Raw genomic sequence first — 19,596 nt, forward strand, 5'->3', positions numbered from 1 at the left:
CCCATCACCCAGGTTCTTGAGAATTCTGTAGAACCGACAACAAAATGTGACAATAACGGCGACCACAGAAGACCATACCACCAACACAGACACGATGTTCTGTACACCCATACACAGACTGTTAGTGGAGAGAACGCGGTCTATGGTCACACACTAGCTAGACGTCCACATAAAACGAGGTCTAGATACAAAGCGCCAGGAAGCCAAAAGAGGGACGCAAATTGGAGTCATCTTTAAGCCAAGTGAGCGGCTGAACGATGAAACGCAGCGCGGCTCCAACAGTAGCAGGACAGCATCAAAGTGTGCCGCTGCAACCCTCCCCACAGGCCAATGCTGACGGCAGGGTTCACACTGCTAACAACAAACCCTTCCCTTTATCCACATTGTTACGTTACAGCCTTATTCTAATATGGATCAACTGTATTTTCTTCCTCATTGATCTAAACACAATACCCCATAATGACAAAGCGAAAACAGGTTTTTCAAAATGTTAGCAATTGAATTTGGTTAGAATATAACTTCGAGACAGGATTGTGTCGAGGCACAGATCTGCGGACAAGGACCAAAATTGTCTGCAGCATTGAAGGTTCAAGAACACAGTGGCCTCCATCAATCTTAAAATGAAAGAAGTTTGGAACCACCAAGACTCTTCCTAGAACTGGCCGCCTGGCCAAACTGAGCAATCAGGGGAGAAGGGCCTTGGTCAGGGAGATGACCAAAAACACAATGGTCACTCTGACAGAACTCCAGAGTTCCTCTGTGAAGATGGGAGAAACTTCCAGAAGGACAACCATCTCTGCAGCCCTCCACCAATCAGGCCTTTATAGTACAGCGGTCAGATGGAAGCCACTCCAACCACTTAAAAAAGGCACGACAGCCCACTTGGAGTTTGCCAAAAGGCACCTAAAGGACTCAGACCATGAGAAACAAGATTCTCTGGTCTGATGAAACCAAGATCGAACTCTTGGCCTGAATGCCAAGCATCACGTCTGGAGGAAACTTGGCACCATCCTTACAGTGAAGCATGGTGGTGGCAGCACCATGCCGTGGGGATGTTTTTCTGCAGCAAGGACTGGGAGACGAGTCAGGATCGAAGGAAAGATGAACGGAGCAAAGTACAGAGATATCATCGATAAAAATCTTCTCCAGAGCGCTCAGGACATCAGACTGGGGCGATGGTTCACCTTCCAACAGGACCACGACCCTAAGCACACAACCAAGACAACGCAGGAGTGGCTTCGGGACAAGTCTCTGAATGTCCTTGAGTGGCCCAATCAGAGCCCAGACTTGAACCCGATCAAACATCTCTGAAGACCAGCCAGAGCGTGAGAGGATCTGCAGAGAAGAATGGGAGAAACTCCACAAATACAGGTGTGCCAAGCTTGTAGCATCATACCCAAGCCTGTAATCGCTGCCAAAGGTGCTTCACAACAAAGTACTGAGTAAAGGGTCTGAAAACTTATATAAATATGATATTTCTGACTTATTTTTTGTCATTTTGCAAAAAAATCTAGAAACCTGTTTTCGCTTTGTCATCATGGGGTATTGTGTGTAGACTGAGGGATAAAAAAAATATATATTTATATATTTTTTTAATAAGGCTGTAACGTAAACCAAATGTGGAATATTTTCCAAAATAACTGTATGTGGACAGCTGCTCATTGAACATCTAATTCCAAAATCATGGGCATTAATATGGACTTGGTTCACATTTGTTTCTATAACAGCCTCCACTTGTCTGGGAAGGCTTTCCACTAGATGTTGGAACTTGCTTCCAATTCAGCCACAAAAGCATTAGTGAGGTCGGGCACTGATGTTGGGCGATTGATTAGGCCTGGCTTTCCAATTCATCCCAAAGGTGTTCGATGCGGATGACGTCAGGGCTCTGTGTAGGCCAGTCAAGTTATTCCACACAGATCGAGACAACCATTTCTGTATGGGCCTCGATTTGTGCACAGGGGCATTATCATGCTGAAACAGGAAAGGGCCTTCCCCAAACTGTTGTCACAACGTTGGAAGCACAGAATCTTCTAGAATGTCATTGTATGCTGTAGTGTTAAGCTTTCCCTTCACTGGAACTAAGGGGCATAGCCCGAACCATGAAAAACAGCCCCAGACCATTATTCTTTATCCACCAAACTTTACAGTTGGCACTATGCATTCGGGCAGGTAGCGTTCTCCTGGCATCAGCCAAACCCAGATTCGTCCGTCGGACTGCCAGATGGCGAAGAGTGATTAATCACTCCAGAGAACGTGTTTCCACTGCTCCAGAGTCCAATGGCGGCAAGCTATACACCACTCCAGTCGATGTTTGGCATTGCGCATGGTGATCTTAGGCTTGTGTGTGGCTGCTCGGCCATAGAAACCCATTTCATGAAGCTCCCGACGAACAGTTCTTGTGCTGATGTTGCTTCCAGAGGCAGTTTGGAACTTGGTAGTGAGTGTTGCAACCGAGGACATATCATTTTTATGCGCTACCAGCTTCAGCGGTCCTGTTCTGTGAGCCTGTGTGGCCTACCACTTTGCGGCTGAGCCGTTGTTGCTCCTAGACTTTTCCACTTAACAATAACAGCCCTTACAGTTGACCGGGGCAGCTCTAGCAGGGCAGACATTTGACAAACTGCCTTGTTGGAAAGGTGGCATCCTATGACGGTGCCACGTTGAGAGTCATTGAGCTTTTCAGTGAGGCCATTCTACTGCCAATGTTTGTCTATGGAGATTGCATGGCTGTGTGCTCGATTCTACACCTGTCAGCAACAGGTGTGTCCGAAATAGACTATATATACACATTTGTGGATTTGGCTGTGTGAAGTGTGTGTGACTGTGTGTATGAGTGGCTGTGCCGCAGTTTGAGTGAGTGGCCGACTTTGGCAACATCAGAGGGCTGTGCTTTGAAGTTGCGGCATAACAGAGAGAACGGGTGTGTGAGAGAGACACACATTGGGGGATGGAAAGAGAGAAAGGAGGAAAAAAGGAGACCGACAGTAAATAAGTGTAAGAGGAGAAAGCGCTAATTTCCGCTCTCAGTACTTTGTGTGTGAGTGTGTGTAGTGACTGGGGGGGGATCAAAACAGTCACAATATCGCAATATTATTTTGGACGATATTATGACTGATCAAAACTCATTCTCTCTCGTCTCCCTCTCTGCAGCAGACATATAGTGAGCAATATATTTGGAACATCAAACCGCAATATCAAATAGAATCGTGAAAATCGCAATAAATATAGTATTGGCACCTGAGTACCGTGATAAATCAAATCAAATTGTATTGGTCACATACATGTGTTAAGCAGATGTTATTACGGGTGTAGCAAAATGCTTGTTTCTATCTAACAATTTCCCAACATATACTCAACACACACAAATCTAATATTGTGTCGTGAGGTCCCTGCTAATTAGCAGCCCTGGTATGGTGTGAGTCTGTGTTGTTTCTAATTTGTAGTGTTGTGTTGGTACTGTAGTGTATGTGTGTCGTGTCCCAGCCCCCTCCATGCACCCGCGTGGCACAATGGCCCCGAGATCTGTAAGCCAGCTCAGGCAGAGCAGGATGGCATGGGACAAACGGTCGGCACGCTTTCATCCTATCCCTCCATCCCCTTTGATGTCCTTTGATTAATCTGGCCTCCGCTCACTCGCTCCTCCCATCCCTCCCCCTCGAGTGGGCATAGTGTACTGAAGGCCCCCCCCCCTTTCTTTTTGACAGTCTATCGCTCAGTATTACACCTATTTTACCAGTCTCAGTGGCACTGACCACACAGAGCTAGACCAGCAAGCAAGGTTGAAGGGAGAGGTCAGCAGTCTTAGAAGGGAAAGTGAGAGATACTAAATGTAAAACGAGAGGTCAGCAGTCTTAGAAGGGAAAGTCAGAGATACTAAATGGAAAATGAGGGAGGACAGCTAGACAAACAAGTGGTTCAGGCATCTCACCTCTCTCGCCTCTTCTTGCTGTGACGGCACACCCGCTGCTCTAGACCTGAAATACATCAGAGAACATTAAATCAAGCCAAAGCCACACGCTTAAAATTGAACACACACAAATCCATAGAAAGCTTAACTTGAAAGTGCATTAATGTCCTGCTAAATCATGGCATGACTGACATCACATCGTATGGAGATGTTTTGGAGGCGTACTTACCGGAGCCATCTCCTCTATTCGGCCAGTTCAGCAGTCGCAAATGGCTACAAGGGTTACAGCTCACTGCCACAAGAAGTGCGTTGCAGAAGCCTAGACAGGATTTGCTTTTGCCAGTCCATATCTCCATTGAGACAAGAAACCCAGTATATGGAGAATTGGGTTTAGGGTGTGTGTGTGTGTGTGTGGTGGTTCCTGCCCTAGGGATCAACGGAGGTTACACATGGTGCTGACATAACACACACAAGCCCTACAAAGACACTAGGCAAGGGTCTAATAAGGGTCATAAAGTGGCGCAAAGTGAATGAGTTAGTAAGTGGAGCAAAGTGAATGAGTTAGTAAGTGGCGCAAAGTGAATGAGTTAGTAAGTGGCGCAAAGTGAATGAGTTAGTAAGTGGCGCAAAGTGAATGAGTTAGTAAGTGGAGCAAAGTGAATGAGTTAGTAAGTGGCAAAGTGAATGAGTTAGTAAGTGGAGCAAAGTGAATGAGTTAGTAAGTGGCGCAAAATGAGTGAATGAGTTGAATGAGTTAGTAAGTGGCGCAAAGTGAATGAGTTAGTAAGTGCAAAGTGAATGAGTTAGTTAGCAAAGTGAATGAGTTAGTAAGTGGCGCAAAGTGAATGAGTTAGTAAGTGGAGCGTGAATGAGTTAGTAAGTGGAGCAAAGTGAATGAGTTAGTAAAAGTGGAGTTAGTAAGTGGAGCAAAGTGAATGAGTTAGTAAGTGGAGCAAAGTGAATGAGTTAGTAAGTGGAGCAAAGTGAATGAGTTAGTAAGTGGAGCAACGTGAATGAGTTAGTAAGTGGCGCAACGTGAATGAGTTAGTAAGTGGAGCAACGTGAATGAGTTAGTAAGTGGAGCAACGTGAATGAGTTAGTAAGTGGAGCAAAGTGAATGAGTTAGTAAGTGGAGCAACGTGAATGAGTTAGTAAGTGGCGCAAAGTGAATGAGTTAGTAAGTGGAGCAAAGTGAATGAGTTAGTAAGTGGCGTGAGAAAGAAAGGTTTTGTAAAGGCTGTCAACAGGGACATTTGAGATCTCTCCATAAGAATAACTTTGAGACCCCAGGGTGAGGACAAAGTGTGTGTGTGTGGAAAGGGCGTTGGGTACTGAAACTGCTCGCTGGGGGAGGGCTGCATGAGTTGGTTACATAAAGGATGCGCACAACGCTCTACACACAATCACGCCACAATGAGAACCCTTAACAACAATCCTGTTGAATAACACCCAGGTATTGTGTGTGGTTATGAAACCATTTTCTCCCATTGTCTCAGGCAGAAAACAATTGAAAACTAGGTCAGCGGGGTACGCAGGGCTGGGCAGGGGAGAGAAGGGGTTCCCAACGAGGCAGCAGACAGACCTAAAAACATACACTTCAGCCCCCAGACAATAACTCAAGCAAAAGCATCTCGTCTGTGTAGGGCTGGAGCGGGTCTTTCATTCTTGAACATTTAGTAGAACTCTTAAACATAACCGGAAATTGTTTCCATTTGAATAATCACAGATTTAGATGGGGGACAGGATAACACCGATAATATCAGTAATATTTCCTAAACTACATAGCAGTATGCTGATGAAACTTGTGTGCTTATTCAAGTGATGTTGCATTTGTGATAATGAAGTTCAGTTCAAAATCTGAAAACATAGCTTTTAATATTTGCTATTAGCAAATAAAATGACAAAAATCGGCACATTCAACAGGAAATACATTCTCTCTTTATCCAATTTTTTTTAAAGACAAATTACAAACAACCTTTTTATAAACAGGGGAAAGGATAGTGCCTTAAACAAAAGACTCCTAGTCCAGGCCACAAACCCATGGAATAAATCTCAAAAGTGTCTTACTCTCCTTGTCTCCTCCATTTCAGTTGTTTGAAGGCAGTGCAGACTGAGGGAAGGAGACAAGGCGTGGAAGCACCTTCAGAACACTGAGCAGCCTATGTCTTAATAAAACAGTACATGCCCGTCTCAGGCTACAGTGGTCAGGGTCTCTGGTTGTTGAGGCTCTTGGCCTTGGAGATTATCTGTAGGGGGGTCTGCCTGCGCTCGGCCCCGGAGCCTGCCATGGCCCCTTCCCCCTCCTGCTCCCCCAGAGGGTCCATGTCCTGAGTGGACGTAGACGTGGTTGCTGACATCATCCTGCGGATGTTACCCACCTGACCGAGACAGGAGAGAGACAGAGACCAGATTAGAGACACATATTATCCTCAGATTACACAGACCCACAAAGAATTCGAAAAACAAATCCAATTTTGATGAACTCCCATATCTATTGGGTGAAACACCACAGTGTACAATCACAGCAGCAAGATTTGTGACCTGTTGCCACAAGGGCAACCATTGTAAATACAACCAATATTTATTTTCCCTTTTGTACTTGAACTATTTTTACAACACTGTATATAGACATAATGGGGCATAGACATAAAATGTGAGCAAAAAAATATATATATATCTATTTCACTTGCTTTGCAATGTAAACATGTTTCCCATGCCAATAAAGCCCTTTAAACTGAAAGAGAGGAGGAAGGACAGAAAAGTGACAGGGAGACAACACTAAAAATCATGCACCAGAGCACACTTGAAAATGGAGCACTTATTCTTTCTGACCATCCACCTCAACCCTCTCTGAATGTTTCCCTCACCTCGGTCTCGATGTGCTGCAGAGCTTTGAGGTGGCTCTCTCTGCAGTGGCTCACCCTGCCCACCTCCTGCTCTATGGACGCAGACATGCTCTCACAGTCACTACACCTGTGGACACGCATAAAGATCAGCAGAATCTATATGTGGACAGAGAAACAGGCATAAAACAAACAGTAGAAAAGCAGGACTAATGATACAATATTAATGATTAATCAGATACAGACAATGACATTCTAACATGGCTTTTGTTGGGGAAAAAACGACTCATAACCGGGTCTATAATCTCAAACATTAATATGCAGAACTCTATACGTGGACCCCCCCCCCCACACCACACCACACCACACCACTGTGTCAGTATGCTGGCGATGCGGCCCATGCCCTGGGAGCGGATGTCCCGGCCGATGCAGGCGTCCACCTCCAGTTGCTGCCTGCACTGGTCCAGCTTCCCCCGGATCACGTCAGCATACACAGCCTCTATCACCAAGTCCTCTAGCTCACGCACACTGCCCACCTCCAGGTCCTTCAGCAGCACTGAGTACGGGATCACCTGCACTCACCATGATAATGAACAGAAGTGTGTGAGAGTGATGCTGCACATTACACATTTGCAAACGGGTGCTGGACCAATAATGAACACCATGAATAAGAAGAAAGCCTACTGCTCTCGGTTACTTTGATCAAACTGACTGCACAAATACAATACACAAACAATATTTAGGGTTGCTTCGGGTCTGTTGCAGTAGACAGTCCTGTACGGACCTGCATGTTTGCAGCCAGGTTGACAATGGTCAGATGCCTTAGTTTGTTCTTCTGGGTCTCAGTCAAGGGGGGTAGAGTATCCTTGAATGCTGAAAAGACAAATAGGACCAAAAATAATTGTATTTTCCTACTAGCATAGATTTAGCTGATAAATAATTATTGAGGGATGATGTACTTGCTACGACTGAATTGTAGGACCCCTTTAGGTATAATTTTAAAAAGCAAATATAAAACAAAATATTGAATTTGGCCTATACTACTATAGCCCATAGAAACACATTGAATACCACATTCATAAATGGCAAAAAAAACTGTCAACTAGTTTAATAAGGATCTGCACCTTTTTTCAATTTTCCGCCTAAAATGACATACCCAAATCTAACTGCCTGTAACTCAGGACCTGGAGAGAGGATATGCATATTCTTGATACCATTTCAACGGAAACACTGAAGTTTGTGGAAATGTGAATTTAATGTAGGAGAATATAATTCCTGAGATCTGGCAAAAAATAATACCAGGAGAAAACGTGTTTTTTATGTTTGTACCATCATCTTTGAAATGCAAGATATCTGCATCAAGACTGCCCAAATGTGCCTAATTGGTTTATTCATACATTTTCAAGTTCATAACTGTGTACTCTCCTCAAACAATAGCATGGTATTCCTTCACTGTAATAGCTCCTGTAAATTGGACAGCGCATTTAGATTAACAAGAATGTACGTTTTCTGTCCATATCAGATATGTCTCCGTCCTGGGATTTTGTTTTTGTTCCTTACAACCTAGCCTATGTTAGCTCAACCATCCCGCGTTGGGGGGGGGACACCGATCCTGTAGAGGTTAAACTGATTTTGTTTCTGTTCCTTACAACCTAGCCTATGTTAGCTCAACCGTCCTGCGTTGGGGGGGGGACACCGATCCTGTAGAGGTTAAACTGATTGATTTTGATGGGGATTTTTAAAATAATGGTACTTATATTGAAGCAATAGACTTAGAGATGCACTGTGCAGAAATCACTCTGCCATTTTCTGCTTGCTAAAATTCTAATAGTTTGCATAATTTCAGTTTATGCAGGAAAACAAGCAAGTATAGTGTAGAGCAGGGGTCTTCAACAGGTTGATCGCGAGCTACCAGTAGCTCGTAGGCTCACATACGAGTAAATCGCTAAACAATTCTGAATGTACATGCAATTTGACATGTATTAGATACCGCAAGCTCCAAATACTATCTAATCAATGCAACATTGACATTATCCAACCCCTGGTTACCCACTATTGGCTCAAAAAGCCAAACCTAACAATATTTGCCGATTAAATTCCAGCAATATTGCCTGTCTGTCTGTGTGGTGCATGCGTTTTTCTATCACTCCGTGTGTAGCCAGTTGATGCAATAACCATCTTGTGGGTTGACAGAAATACTTTCTCCAAAATCTTCTCAATTAAATGGTAAGGCTTACCCGGCAGAAGTATATAATGAATAAGTATGTTATTTGTATCTATTATTTGTTATTGCAACATTTGCTGTGAAATGAGCAACAGCAGTACAGAACCATCACCAGACACCCACATTTGATGGCATATTCTTTGCTTGCTATATGCACAACTAAAGGGGAATTACGCAACAAAATGTTTTCTACCAGACCTGAATTATTATTATATATATATTTTTTAATACTCAGAACATCCAATTTCATTTTTTCTCTATGAACAATTGTAATTGAGACTGAAAATTATTTATTTTTACTGAGAAAACAATCTGGAAAAATATAATCCAGAAAATATTGTGCACTACTTTCTATTGTACACGAAGGACCTGGGGACGAGTCGCAGGGGAGAGAAGATTGTGTCTATTGGAAAGCTAGAAAAAAATGAGTAGCTCAAAAATGAGCAGCTTAAAAATGTAGCTCTCATGCTAGAAAAGGTTGGAGACCCCTGGTGTAGATAATAATTGTACCATCTAAACTGCTGTGAAATATTTTTCATAACCAAAAATATTTCATTTTCAGCTGTTTTAAGCTGGCACACAAAACAGAAATTAAATAGATGCAAAACCCAAACTTATGAACAGGAAGCTTAGAAATAGCACACATTATACAGATCTACCTCTTATTTGACATGATTTAAATGAGAATGACAGATCTATAGAGTGTTCAAAACATTTCTACGTGAATTTGGTCAGTCACCCAAAAAGTTACATATTGCAGCTTTAAGGATTTTTAAGATGAATGCACTAATTGTTATTCGCTCTGGAGAAGTGTCTGCTAAATTGACTAAAATGTACAAATGTAAATAAATCAACCCGTGGATACTGTAGCACCATTACCGTGTAACATGAATAACACAAGCAGAAAAAAGCATGAAAGGATCAACTACCTTTATAATCATGGTATGTGCCATAGGCAAACATGTTGAGCAGTTGACTGTAGCCTTCATTGGGACCTTTTGACATCTACAAAGAGAGAGCAGTGAGTTGGGGAAAAATTGACAACATTGTACGCAATCACATACCTTGAAACCAGTGACATCTAGTGGTGTGGGGTTAGCCACTACATTTGAGTGAAAAATGAATGCCCTCCACATTCATACACAAGTCACTCCACTTGAGAAGAAAAAGATGGTTAGGTAGGTTACCTGTTGAATGCAGGGCAGTTCTAGGAACTCTCCGAAGACATATACGCCCGGAGCTTCCAGTAATTGTTTTATGAGGGTAATCAAAGCGGGTCCTTGCGTATTTTTGGCCAGCAACATGAACTGCTCTAGCTGGTTGCTGTGTTTCGGCTCTCCAGCCATCTGAGGAAAAACTGAGAGGAGCTAGCCAGAGCTAGCTAGCTAACGTTAGCGATGTCATTTTAGCTGGCTAGCAAACTGGCTTATATATTAAACCACAGCAAGGCAATACAGTTGACTATCAAGTTTATTTTGCTCCCAGGCAGTTACCGAAGTTTGCTACTGTAAGTACTCACTTTGGTTTTGTTTATCTTGTCATAAATATTGTTTCGAGCTGCTTGACTAAATGCCAACTTGTTTTCAGGAGAAAGATGTGGGGGCGTGTCTAGGCAAATTACACGCCTTTATATGAGACATTAAAGGGATATTTCATCAACATTACAAAATTATGTGTTGGTTTCCTTACTCTGTCAGCAGTCTATGGTCATCGGGAAGTGTGCAATTTACTCCTCAGCCTGAAGTATCGCCACTTGCACCGTTGGCCGACCAACTGGGTCATTCCTACAATGTGGGGCCTTTTGGACCTCAACTTTTTTGAGGAAAAGTATATATATTTTTTGTATTCTATCAGAAAAATGACATGATTGACTTTCAGAAGAAAATATTGGTCAAGTTCAGGCACTTAAATCAGGGCCGGTCCTAGCCTTTTGGGGGCCCTAAGCACCTTGCAGGCAAAACATTTTAGTGGTCTCCCTCTTGATGGTGGAGAGTTTTTAAGTACATTTCCTGCAATTCTACACATTTTGCCATGGGTGGAGAGAAAATGTAGCAATTTTCTAACACATTTCATGCAATTCTACTCATATTGCCATGGGGCCGTTCAAAAGTTTGAAAATGTCCGTTGGTCCGTTAAAATAACATGAAATTGATCCGAAATACAGTGTAGACATTGTTAATGTTGAAAATGACTATTGTAGCTGGAAATGGCAAATTATTTATGGAATATCTACATACACATACAGATGCCCATTATCGGCAACCATCCCTCCTGTGTCCCAATGGCACGTTGTGTTAGCTAATCCAAGTTTATCATTTTAAAAGGCTAATTAATCATTAGAAAACCCTTTTGCGATTATGTTAGCACAGCTGAAAACGGTTGTGCTGATTTAAAGTAGCAATCTAACTGTCCTTCTTTAGACTAGTTGAGTATCGGGAGCATCAGCATTTGTGGGTTCCATTACAGGCTCAAAATGGCTAGAAACAAAGAACTTACTTCTGAAACTCGTCAGTCTATTCTTGTTCTGAGAAATGAAGGCTATTCCATGCGAGAAACTGTAAGAAAGTGAAGATCTGGTACAATTATGTGTACTACTCCCTTCACAGAACAGCAGCAAACTGTCTCTAAACAGAATAGAAAGAGGAGTGAGAGGTCCCGGTGCACAACTGAGCAAGAGGACAAGTACATTAGAGTGTCTAGTTTGAGAAACAGACCCCAATTAGTCGACTGGTGGATTGTTTGGTTGTTAGGCTGTTGGTCGACCAAGATCGTTTTAGTCAAGCAGTTACAAATATATATATACAGTACCAATCAAAGCTTTGGACACACCTACACATTCAAGGGTTTTTATTTATTTTTACTATTTTCTATATTGTAGAATAATAGTGAAGACATCAACACTATGAAATAACACATATGGAATCATATATTTTATATTTGACATTCTTCAAAGTAGCCACCCTTTGCCTTGATGACAGAATTGCATACTCTTGGCATTCTCTCACCCAGCTTCACCTGGAATGCTTTTCTAACAGTCCTGAAGGAGTTCCCACATATGGTGAACACTTGTTGGATGCATTTCTTTCACTCTGCGGTCCATCTCTCTCATCCCAAACCATCTCAATTGGGTTGAGATCAGGTGATTATGGAGACCAGGTCATCTGATGCAGCACTTCACCACTCTCATTGGACAAATGATTCCATGTGTTATTTCATAGTTTTGATGTCTTCACTATTATGGTGGATTTTTATTTATTTAAAAAAAAAAAATTATCCTTGAATGACTGGTACTGTGTATATTTGCGCCCATCTCAGTGAACTAATTAATCAATTGCGGAGGCCTAGACTAAAAGACCATTTATGCTTGATCCGAAAATGTGGTCGGAGGCTCCATATGATGGGGGTGAAGCAATTGCGGAGCCTCCAGAGGCCAAATCGAGCTCCACCATATCGCCATGCGCCTCCCAAATGTTGTAACAATGCGGTGGGCTCTTCATTGACATGATTGGTTGACGGTAGGTGGGGCGGTACATCCTGTATAAACGCAAACACTTCCTTGACAACAGCGCCGCACTGCTCCGTGAAGCGCAAAGAGTATGAATAACCTGCCTTCTCGTATCACCGTAAATGCTGCATGACGAATGCAGAAATCGGATTGACCATGTCCCAGATGCTTAATGCACTTCTTTCTCCAGAATTTGCTCTCTCCCACCAATTTGTGCACATTCATTGTTTCATAACTTCATTGTGTGAATTGTTAGTGTATATCAATTTCCCATTGCATACATCACCAGTAGTAGACTACATTTACCGTTAATTCCTATACTTTCTATATTCTAACGTTTAGTTGTAATTATTTAAATGCATTCAATATTCTTATTCCTGTCTTCCAGTTCTCATTGTCTGAGTGGACACATTGTTGGCAGAGTGCACAACCTATGCTACACTTGTGAGAAACAAGTTTTATTTTATTTCATTCCATTTACGAGTTTTGTCAATTTAGTCATTGTCTTTTGTGTGGAGCTCTCCTGTCAATGTTGAGAAGGGAGGCGCACGCATAGAAGTAAGCCTATATAATAAGCGACCTGAAAAATCTTTCCATCACTCAAGAGGAACAGGAACAAATAGGCTACAGCTGTGTCTGTCCGGTCCTCACTGGCGGGGAAACTCTGTGTGTCCAGAACATTTTATACAATGTTGCAAGTTCGCTAGCGAAAGCTCGGTGCTGGACCCAACTTTAATAGTTTATACAATGTTTCTGGTTATCTAGATCTCTGGCGCCATCCGGAGGCAATTGTCTTATTTCATCAAACCATAAGCTTTAAGAATCAGACAAGCTCAATGCATATAGTTAATTTGATTAAAACACATAGGGTGTGTCTATATATGGAAAAATACACGTTTAACATTTCCAGGTTGATCGAAAGAACAGACGATTTTCGGACACCAAGATAGTTTTTAGTTGGGGACAGCCCTAAATTCTACACAGTTTGCCATGACTTCTATCTATAAACACTGAACAAAAATATGAATGCAACATGTAGTGTTGGTCCCATGTTTCATGAACTGAAATATAAAATCCCAGAAATGTTCTATACACACACAAATCGTATTTCTAGCCCATTTTGAGCAGGAATGCATTTTCATCACCGTTAGTGAGTATTTCTCCTTTGCCAAGATAATCCATCCACCTGACAAGTGTGGCATATCAAGAAGCTGATTAAACAACATGATCATTACAAAACAAAGATACAGTACCTCTAGCTTAAACTGATACATTTTGATGGGGATTTTTTTGTTATATAATTTATTGTAGATTGACACACCGGTGCGTCAATCGACTCTAAAGGGGGTCAAAGATATCTGAGTGAGAGTGAATTACAAAATCAATGGGGGCTTCCTGGAGGTCAGTGTCCTTGGCCACGTGCCCTGCGTGCCTGGTTGGTATTCATTGATTACTACAAGTTTAGATAGCTGGCTTGACTAATTTACCAATCAAAAAATTGTTAGCTGACATGGCTAATTGAGCGACTGTCAGTGACTGACATCACAAGAGAAATACTGCTGATGCACAACCACATTTTGAAATGGCACATTGTGTGTTCTACTATTCTAACTCTCAACAGTAAACGTAACCCTAGCGGACGGGGTTCCTAAGTGACCGCTTATGTCACCGGCCCTGACTTAAATACTAATACCATCAGATATTTCCACCCTGTTTGGGATATACACATAAATATCTCAAAGTGTTAACAATGCATGTATACAGATATATTTAGATTTTCTAAAGACATCAAAGGTTCATTTATTTCTTCAAATAATTATAAAACAATGATTATTGAGTGAAACTTATGTTATTTTCAGGGGTCTTTGTCCTGTTGGAAGACGAACCTTCGCGCCAGTCTGAGGTCCTGAGCGCTCTGGAGCAGGTTTACAACAGGGATCTCTCTGTACTTTGCTCCGTTCATCTTTCCCTCGATCCTGACTAGTCTCCCAGCCCCTGCCGCTGAAAAATTGACCTACAGCATGACGCTTCCCCCACCATGCTTCACCGTAGGGATGGTGCCAGGTTTCCTCCAGACATGACGCGTGGCATTCAGGCCAAAGAGTTCAATCTTGGTTTCATCAGACCAGAGAATCTTGTTTCTCTTAGTCTGAGAGTCTGTAGGTGCCTTTTGGAAAACGCCAAGCGGGCTGTCATGTGCATTTTACTGAGGAGTGGCCACTCTACCATAAAGGCCTGATTGGTGCAGTGCTGCAGAGATGGTTGTCCTTCTGGAAGGTTCTTCCATCTTCACAGAGAAACTCTGGAGCTCTGTCAGAGTGACCATTGGGTTCTTGGTCACCTCCCTGACCAAGGCCGTTCTCCCCAGATTGCTCAGTTTGGCTGGGCTGCCAGCTCTAGGAAGAGTCTTGGTGGTTCCAAACTTCTTCCATTTATGAATGATGGAGGCCACTGTGTTCTTTGGGACCTTCAATGCTGCAGAAATGTTTTGGTACCCTTCCCCAGATCTGTGACAAACGTCACATCTGGAGGAAACCTGGCACCATCCCTACGATAAAGCATGGGGGTGGCAGTATCAGCGACACTCCCCATCCAACCTGACAGAGGTTGAGAGGATCTGCAGAGAAGAATGTGAGAAACTCCCCAAATACAGGTGTGCCAAGCTTGTAGTGTCATACCCAAGAAGACTCAGGGCTCAGTACAAAGTACTGAGTAAAGGCCCTGAACACTTATGTAAATGTGATATTTCAGTTTATTCTTTTGATATACATATACATTTGCAAAATGTTTTTAAAAAAACAGTTTTTGCTTTGTCATTATAGGGTATTGTGTGCAGATTAATGAGGGGGAAAAAATATTTAATCCATTTTAGAATAGGCTGTAACGTAACAAAATGCGGAAAAAGTCAAGGGGTCTTAATGGCTTATATTTGATGAATATATATACAGTCAAAACTGTTCGCTGCTCTGGCCCCCCAATGGTGGAACAAACTCCCTCACGACGCCAGGACAGCGGAGTCAATCACCACCTTCCGGAGACACCTGAAACCCCACCTCTTTAAGGAATACCTAGGATAGGATAAAGTAATCCTTCTCACCCCCTCCCCCCCCCCCCTTAAAAGACCTAGATGCACTATTGTAAAGTGGCTGTTCCACTGGATGTCATAAGGTGAAAGCACCAATTTGTAAGTCGCTCTGGATAAGAGCGTCTGCTAAATGACTTAAATGTAAATGTAAATGTATAACATGGCAAAAACACCTACATCCACTAAAAACAAAATGCCTAAAATTAACTTTGAGATCCATATCTTTGTGGTTTTTATGGTAAAGGGACACCTAACTTTATATTTAAAGCCCTTTTGAATCCACATTTTACACTAAATATGAGGTGATATTTCCTTGGGACAGAAAAGGCACCAGATTTTTTATTTTACCCTTATTTTACAAGGTAAGTTGACTGAGAACACATTCTCATTTACAGCAACGACCTGTGGAATAGTTCAAATCAAATTTTTTGTCACATACACATGGTTAGCAGATGTTAATGCGAGTGTAGCAAAATGCTTGTGCTTCTAGTTCCGACAATGCAGTAATAACCAACGAGTAATCTAACCTAACAATTCCAAAACTACTACCTTATACACACAAGTGTAAAGGGATAAAGAATATGTACATAAAGATATATGAATGAGTGATGGTACAGAACGGAATAGGCAAGATGCAGTAGATGGTATCGAGTACAGTATATACATATGAGATGAGTAATGTAGGGTATGTAAACAAAGTGGCATAGTTTAAAGTGGCTAGTGATACATGTATTACATAAATATGCAGTAGATGATAGAGTACAGTATATACATAGATGAATAATGTAGGGTGTGTAAACATTATATTAAGTAGCATTGTTTAAAGTGGCTAGTGATATATTTTACATCAATTTCCATCAATTTCCATTATTAAAGTGGCTGGAGTTGAGTCAGTGTGTTGGCAGCAGCCACTCAATGTTAGTGGTGGCTGTTTAACAGTCTGATGGCCTTGAGATAGAAGCTGTTTTTCAGTCTCTCGGTCCCAGCTTTGATGCACCTGTACTGACCTCGCCTTCTGGATGATAGCGGGGTGAACAGGCATTGGCTCGGGTGGTTGTTGTCCTTGATGATCTTTATGGCCTTCCTGTGACATCGGGTGGTGTAGGTGTCCTGGAGGGCAGGTAGTTTGCCCCCGGTGATGCATTGTGCAGACCTCACTACACTCTGGAGAGCCTTACGGTTGTGGGCGGAGCAGTTGCCGTACCAGGCGGTGATACAGCCCGACAGGATGCTCTCGATTGTGCATCTGTAGAAGTTTGTGAGTGTTTTTGGTGACAAGCCAAATTTCTTCAGCCTCCTGAGGTTGAAGAGGCGCTGCTGCGCCTTCTTCACGATGCTGTCTGTGTGGGTGGACCAATTCAGTTTGTCTGTGATGTGTACGCCGAGGAACTTAAAACGTACTACCCTCTCCACTACTGTCCCATCGATGTGGATAGGGGGGTGCTCCCTCTGCTGTTTCCTGAAGTCCACAACCATCTCCTTAGTTTTGTTGATGTTGAGTGTGAGGTTATTTTCCCGACACCACACTCCGAAGGCCCTCACCTCCTCCCTGTAGGCCGTCTTGTCGTTGTTGTTAAACAAGCCTATCACTGTAGTGTCGTCCGCAAACTTGATGATTGAGTTGGAGGCCACGCAGTCGTGGGTGAACAGGGAGTACAGGAGAGGGCTCAGAATGCACCCATGTGGGGCCCCAGTGTTGAGGATCAGCGGGGTGGAGATGTTGTTACCTACCCTCACCACCTGGGGGCGGCCCGTCAGGAAGTCCAGTACCCAGCTGCACAGGGCGGGGTCGAGACCCAGGGTCTCGAGCTTGATGGGGGATAGGAGGGTGGATGAATGAGCCAATTGAACGAGCCAGGTCAGCTCATTGTAGGAATGACCTGACTGGTAAGATGCAGAGGTCCTGGGTTTGAGCCTTGGGTTGAGATGAATAATGGTGCCTAGTGTGTAGAAGTCCCTTAGATATTCATTTACAATTAGATCTTCAAGGCTGTTTTATTGATCTGCCAGTATTTTCATTTAGAGATTCTGGTAAACTCTATGTTTCCTTTCATTTCATCCTACCAATTATTATTGGATTATTCACCACGGCAACCATTTGTTAATATAAAAACAAAACTTATCTCTCGGTTTGGTTGGCTTTTGTGGAGATCAGACCATTTTCATTTGAAGAGAAATTTGTCCGTTTTTGACCAAGTAACACATGTATACTCTGGTTCATCATTGAACTCAGACTGGGCTTCTGTGTCTGTCATCCCTCTTAGACCAGTGACTTGGATCTACAGGTGCGCTCAGCTCAACACCGGGGTCACTGTTGAGTAAGGTTAAAGGGCGAATGTAGCACATTATCACAATGCAGCCTGAAGTGTCACCCTTATGCCACCGAATTGTTAAAGTCCTCCTCCAGTCTCCTTTTCAACTCATTTCACAAATGATTTACTTCGCAAAAGGCACATCTCAATAGGTCGTCCAGGCATGACATGGCACAAGTGGAGGGGAGGTCCTTTCCTCTTTTGTTCTCTATTGGTCCTCTACTGTTCCTCAAGCAAGGGAGGAGGCTGATGACATCACTTCTTTACCTACAAACCTCCTCAGAACTCCTTGAAGTTTGCAGTTGTGTCTAAAAAACACTATTTTGCTCAAAACATATTTTTTAATCCTTTAGTGATTAGAAGATAAGATAAGGAGATGCAGTTCCCCTTACTGCTCTGTAGACAAGCACCAGGGTATTGAAGATGATGCGAGCTTCGACTGGAAGCCAGTGAAGTGTGCCCAGCCAACAGAGAGTTGCAGTAGTGTAGACGGGAGATAACAAGTTCCTGGATTAGGACCTACTCAGCTTCCGATGTGAGGAAACGTTGTGTTCTACAGATGTCGTAGAGCATGAACCTGCAGGAGCGAGTCACTGCTTTGATGTTTGCAGAGAACGACAGGGTGTTGTCCAGGGTCACACCAAGTTTCTTTGCACTCTGGGAAGGAGCCACCGTGTAGTTGTCAACAGTGGTGGAGAGGTTTTGGAGCGGGGCAAGCCTTTCTCGGGAGGAAGAGCATCTCCGTTTTGTTTGAGGTTGAGCTTGATGTGGTGGGCTGACATCCAAGCTGAGATGTCTACCAGGCACTCAGAGATGCATGTCGCCACCTGAGTGTCAGAAGGGAGGAAGGACAACAGTAGAAGCGTGTCATCCGCATAGCAATGATAGGAGAGACCATGTGAGGGTATGACAGAGCCGACAGAGTCAAGTGCAGACACAGATCCTCTCCACGCCACCCGGTAGGAGTGACCTGCCAGGTAGGATGCAATTCAGGAGTGTGCAGAGCCTGAGACACCCAGGTCTGAGAGGGTGAGGAGGAGGCAGAGCCTGAGACACCCAGCCCTGAGGGGTGGAGAGGAGGCAGAGCCTGAGACACCCAGGTCTGAGAGGTGGAGAGGAGGCAGAGCCTGAGACACCCAGCCCTGAGAGGTGGAGAGGAGGATCTGATGGTTCACGGTGTTGAAGGCAGCAGATAGATCTAGGAGGATGAGAACAGAGGAGAGAGATTCAGCTTTGGAAGAGCGGCGAGCCTCCGTGACACAGAGAAGAGCAGTATAAGTTGAGTGAGCTGCCTTGAAGCCCTACTGGCTAGGGTCAAGAAGATTGTTCTGAGAGAGATAACGAGAGAGTTGGTTCCGAGACGGTACGCTCAAGTGTTTTAGAAAGCAAAGAAAGAAGGGTTACCGAAGGGGAAGGTCGGACCGGACAGGAGGAATAGGGAAAGTGAGAGTCAAATGATGCAGAAAGGTAGAAGAGTAGGGTCGAAGAGGCAGAGTCAGTAGACAGAAGGGAGAAGGATTTAGCAGAAGAAAGAGAGGATGTGACAGAAGAGGGGAGAGTAGCAGGAGAGAGCGAAGTTTGCGGTGGCGCATTACAATCTGGCTTGGGGCTGAGTGGGTAGGGTTGGAGGGGAGATGGATGGAAAGGGAAACAAAGTAGTGACCAGAGACACGGAGAGGGGGTTGCAGTGAGATTAATAAGCCAACAGCCTCTAGTGAAG

At 43.4% G+C, this 19,596-nt stretch overlaps 1 protein-coding gene across 3 annotated transcripts; it reads right to left on the minus strand.

Moving 5' to 3' along the window:
* Positions 1-5,765: 5,765 nt before the first annotated feature.
* On the minus strand, positions 5,766-10,597 carry LOC115102854 (COP9 signalosome complex subunit 7b-like). Of its 3 annotated transcripts, none has more exons than XM_029623234.2 (7): positions 10,494-10,597; positions 10,162-10,331; positions 9,904-9,979; positions 7,535-7,623; positions 7,120-7,322; positions 6,775-6,880; positions 5,766-6,285 (listed from the first exon to the last, which is right to left on the minus strand). In XM_029623234.2, the coding sequence occupies exons 2-7, from the start codon at positions 10,318-10,320 to the stop codon at positions 6,112-6,114; spliced, it is 807 nt and encodes a 268-aa protein (XP_029479094.1). In that variant the 5' UTR covers positions 10,321-10,331; positions 10,494-10,597; the 3' UTR covers positions 5,766-6,111. The 3 variants fall into 3 exon arrangements, with proteins under 3 accessions (XP_029479094.1, XP_029479092.1, XP_029479093.1); XM_029623232.2 differs by having other exon boundaries at positions 10,162-10,351; XM_029623233.2 differs by having other exon boundaries at positions 10,162-10,355; positions 10,494-10,583.
* Positions 10,598-19,596: the final 8,999 nt, after the last annotated feature.

This window comes from Oncorhynchus nerka, unplaced genomic scaffold, assembly GCF_034236695.1.
Source record: "Oncorhynchus nerka isolate Pitt River unplaced genomic scaffold, Oner_Uvic_2.0 unplaced_scaffold_40___fragment_2___debris, whole genome shotgun sequence".
NCBI classification, from domain to species: Eukaryota; Metazoa; Chordata; class Actinopteri; order Salmoniformes; family Salmonidae; genus Oncorhynchus; species Oncorhynchus nerka.

What these genes read in the sequence shown, in the direction of transcription:
- LOC115102854 (XM_029623234.2), bottom strand. Translation starts at nt 10,320, where the DNA reads ATGGCTGGAGAGCCGAAACACAGCAACCAGCTAGAGCAGTTCATGTTG. An exon ending in AACTGCCCTGCATTCAACAG is followed by an intron (nt 9,980 to 10,161) that starts GTAACCTACCTA and finishes CTCTCTTTGTAG; the next exon opens with ATGTCAAAAGGTCCCAATGA. An exon ending in ACCTGGCTGCAAACATGCAG is followed by an intron (nt 7,323 to 7,534) that starts GTCCGTACAGGA and finishes TGGTGAGTGCAG; the next exon opens with GTGATCCCGTACTCAGTGCT.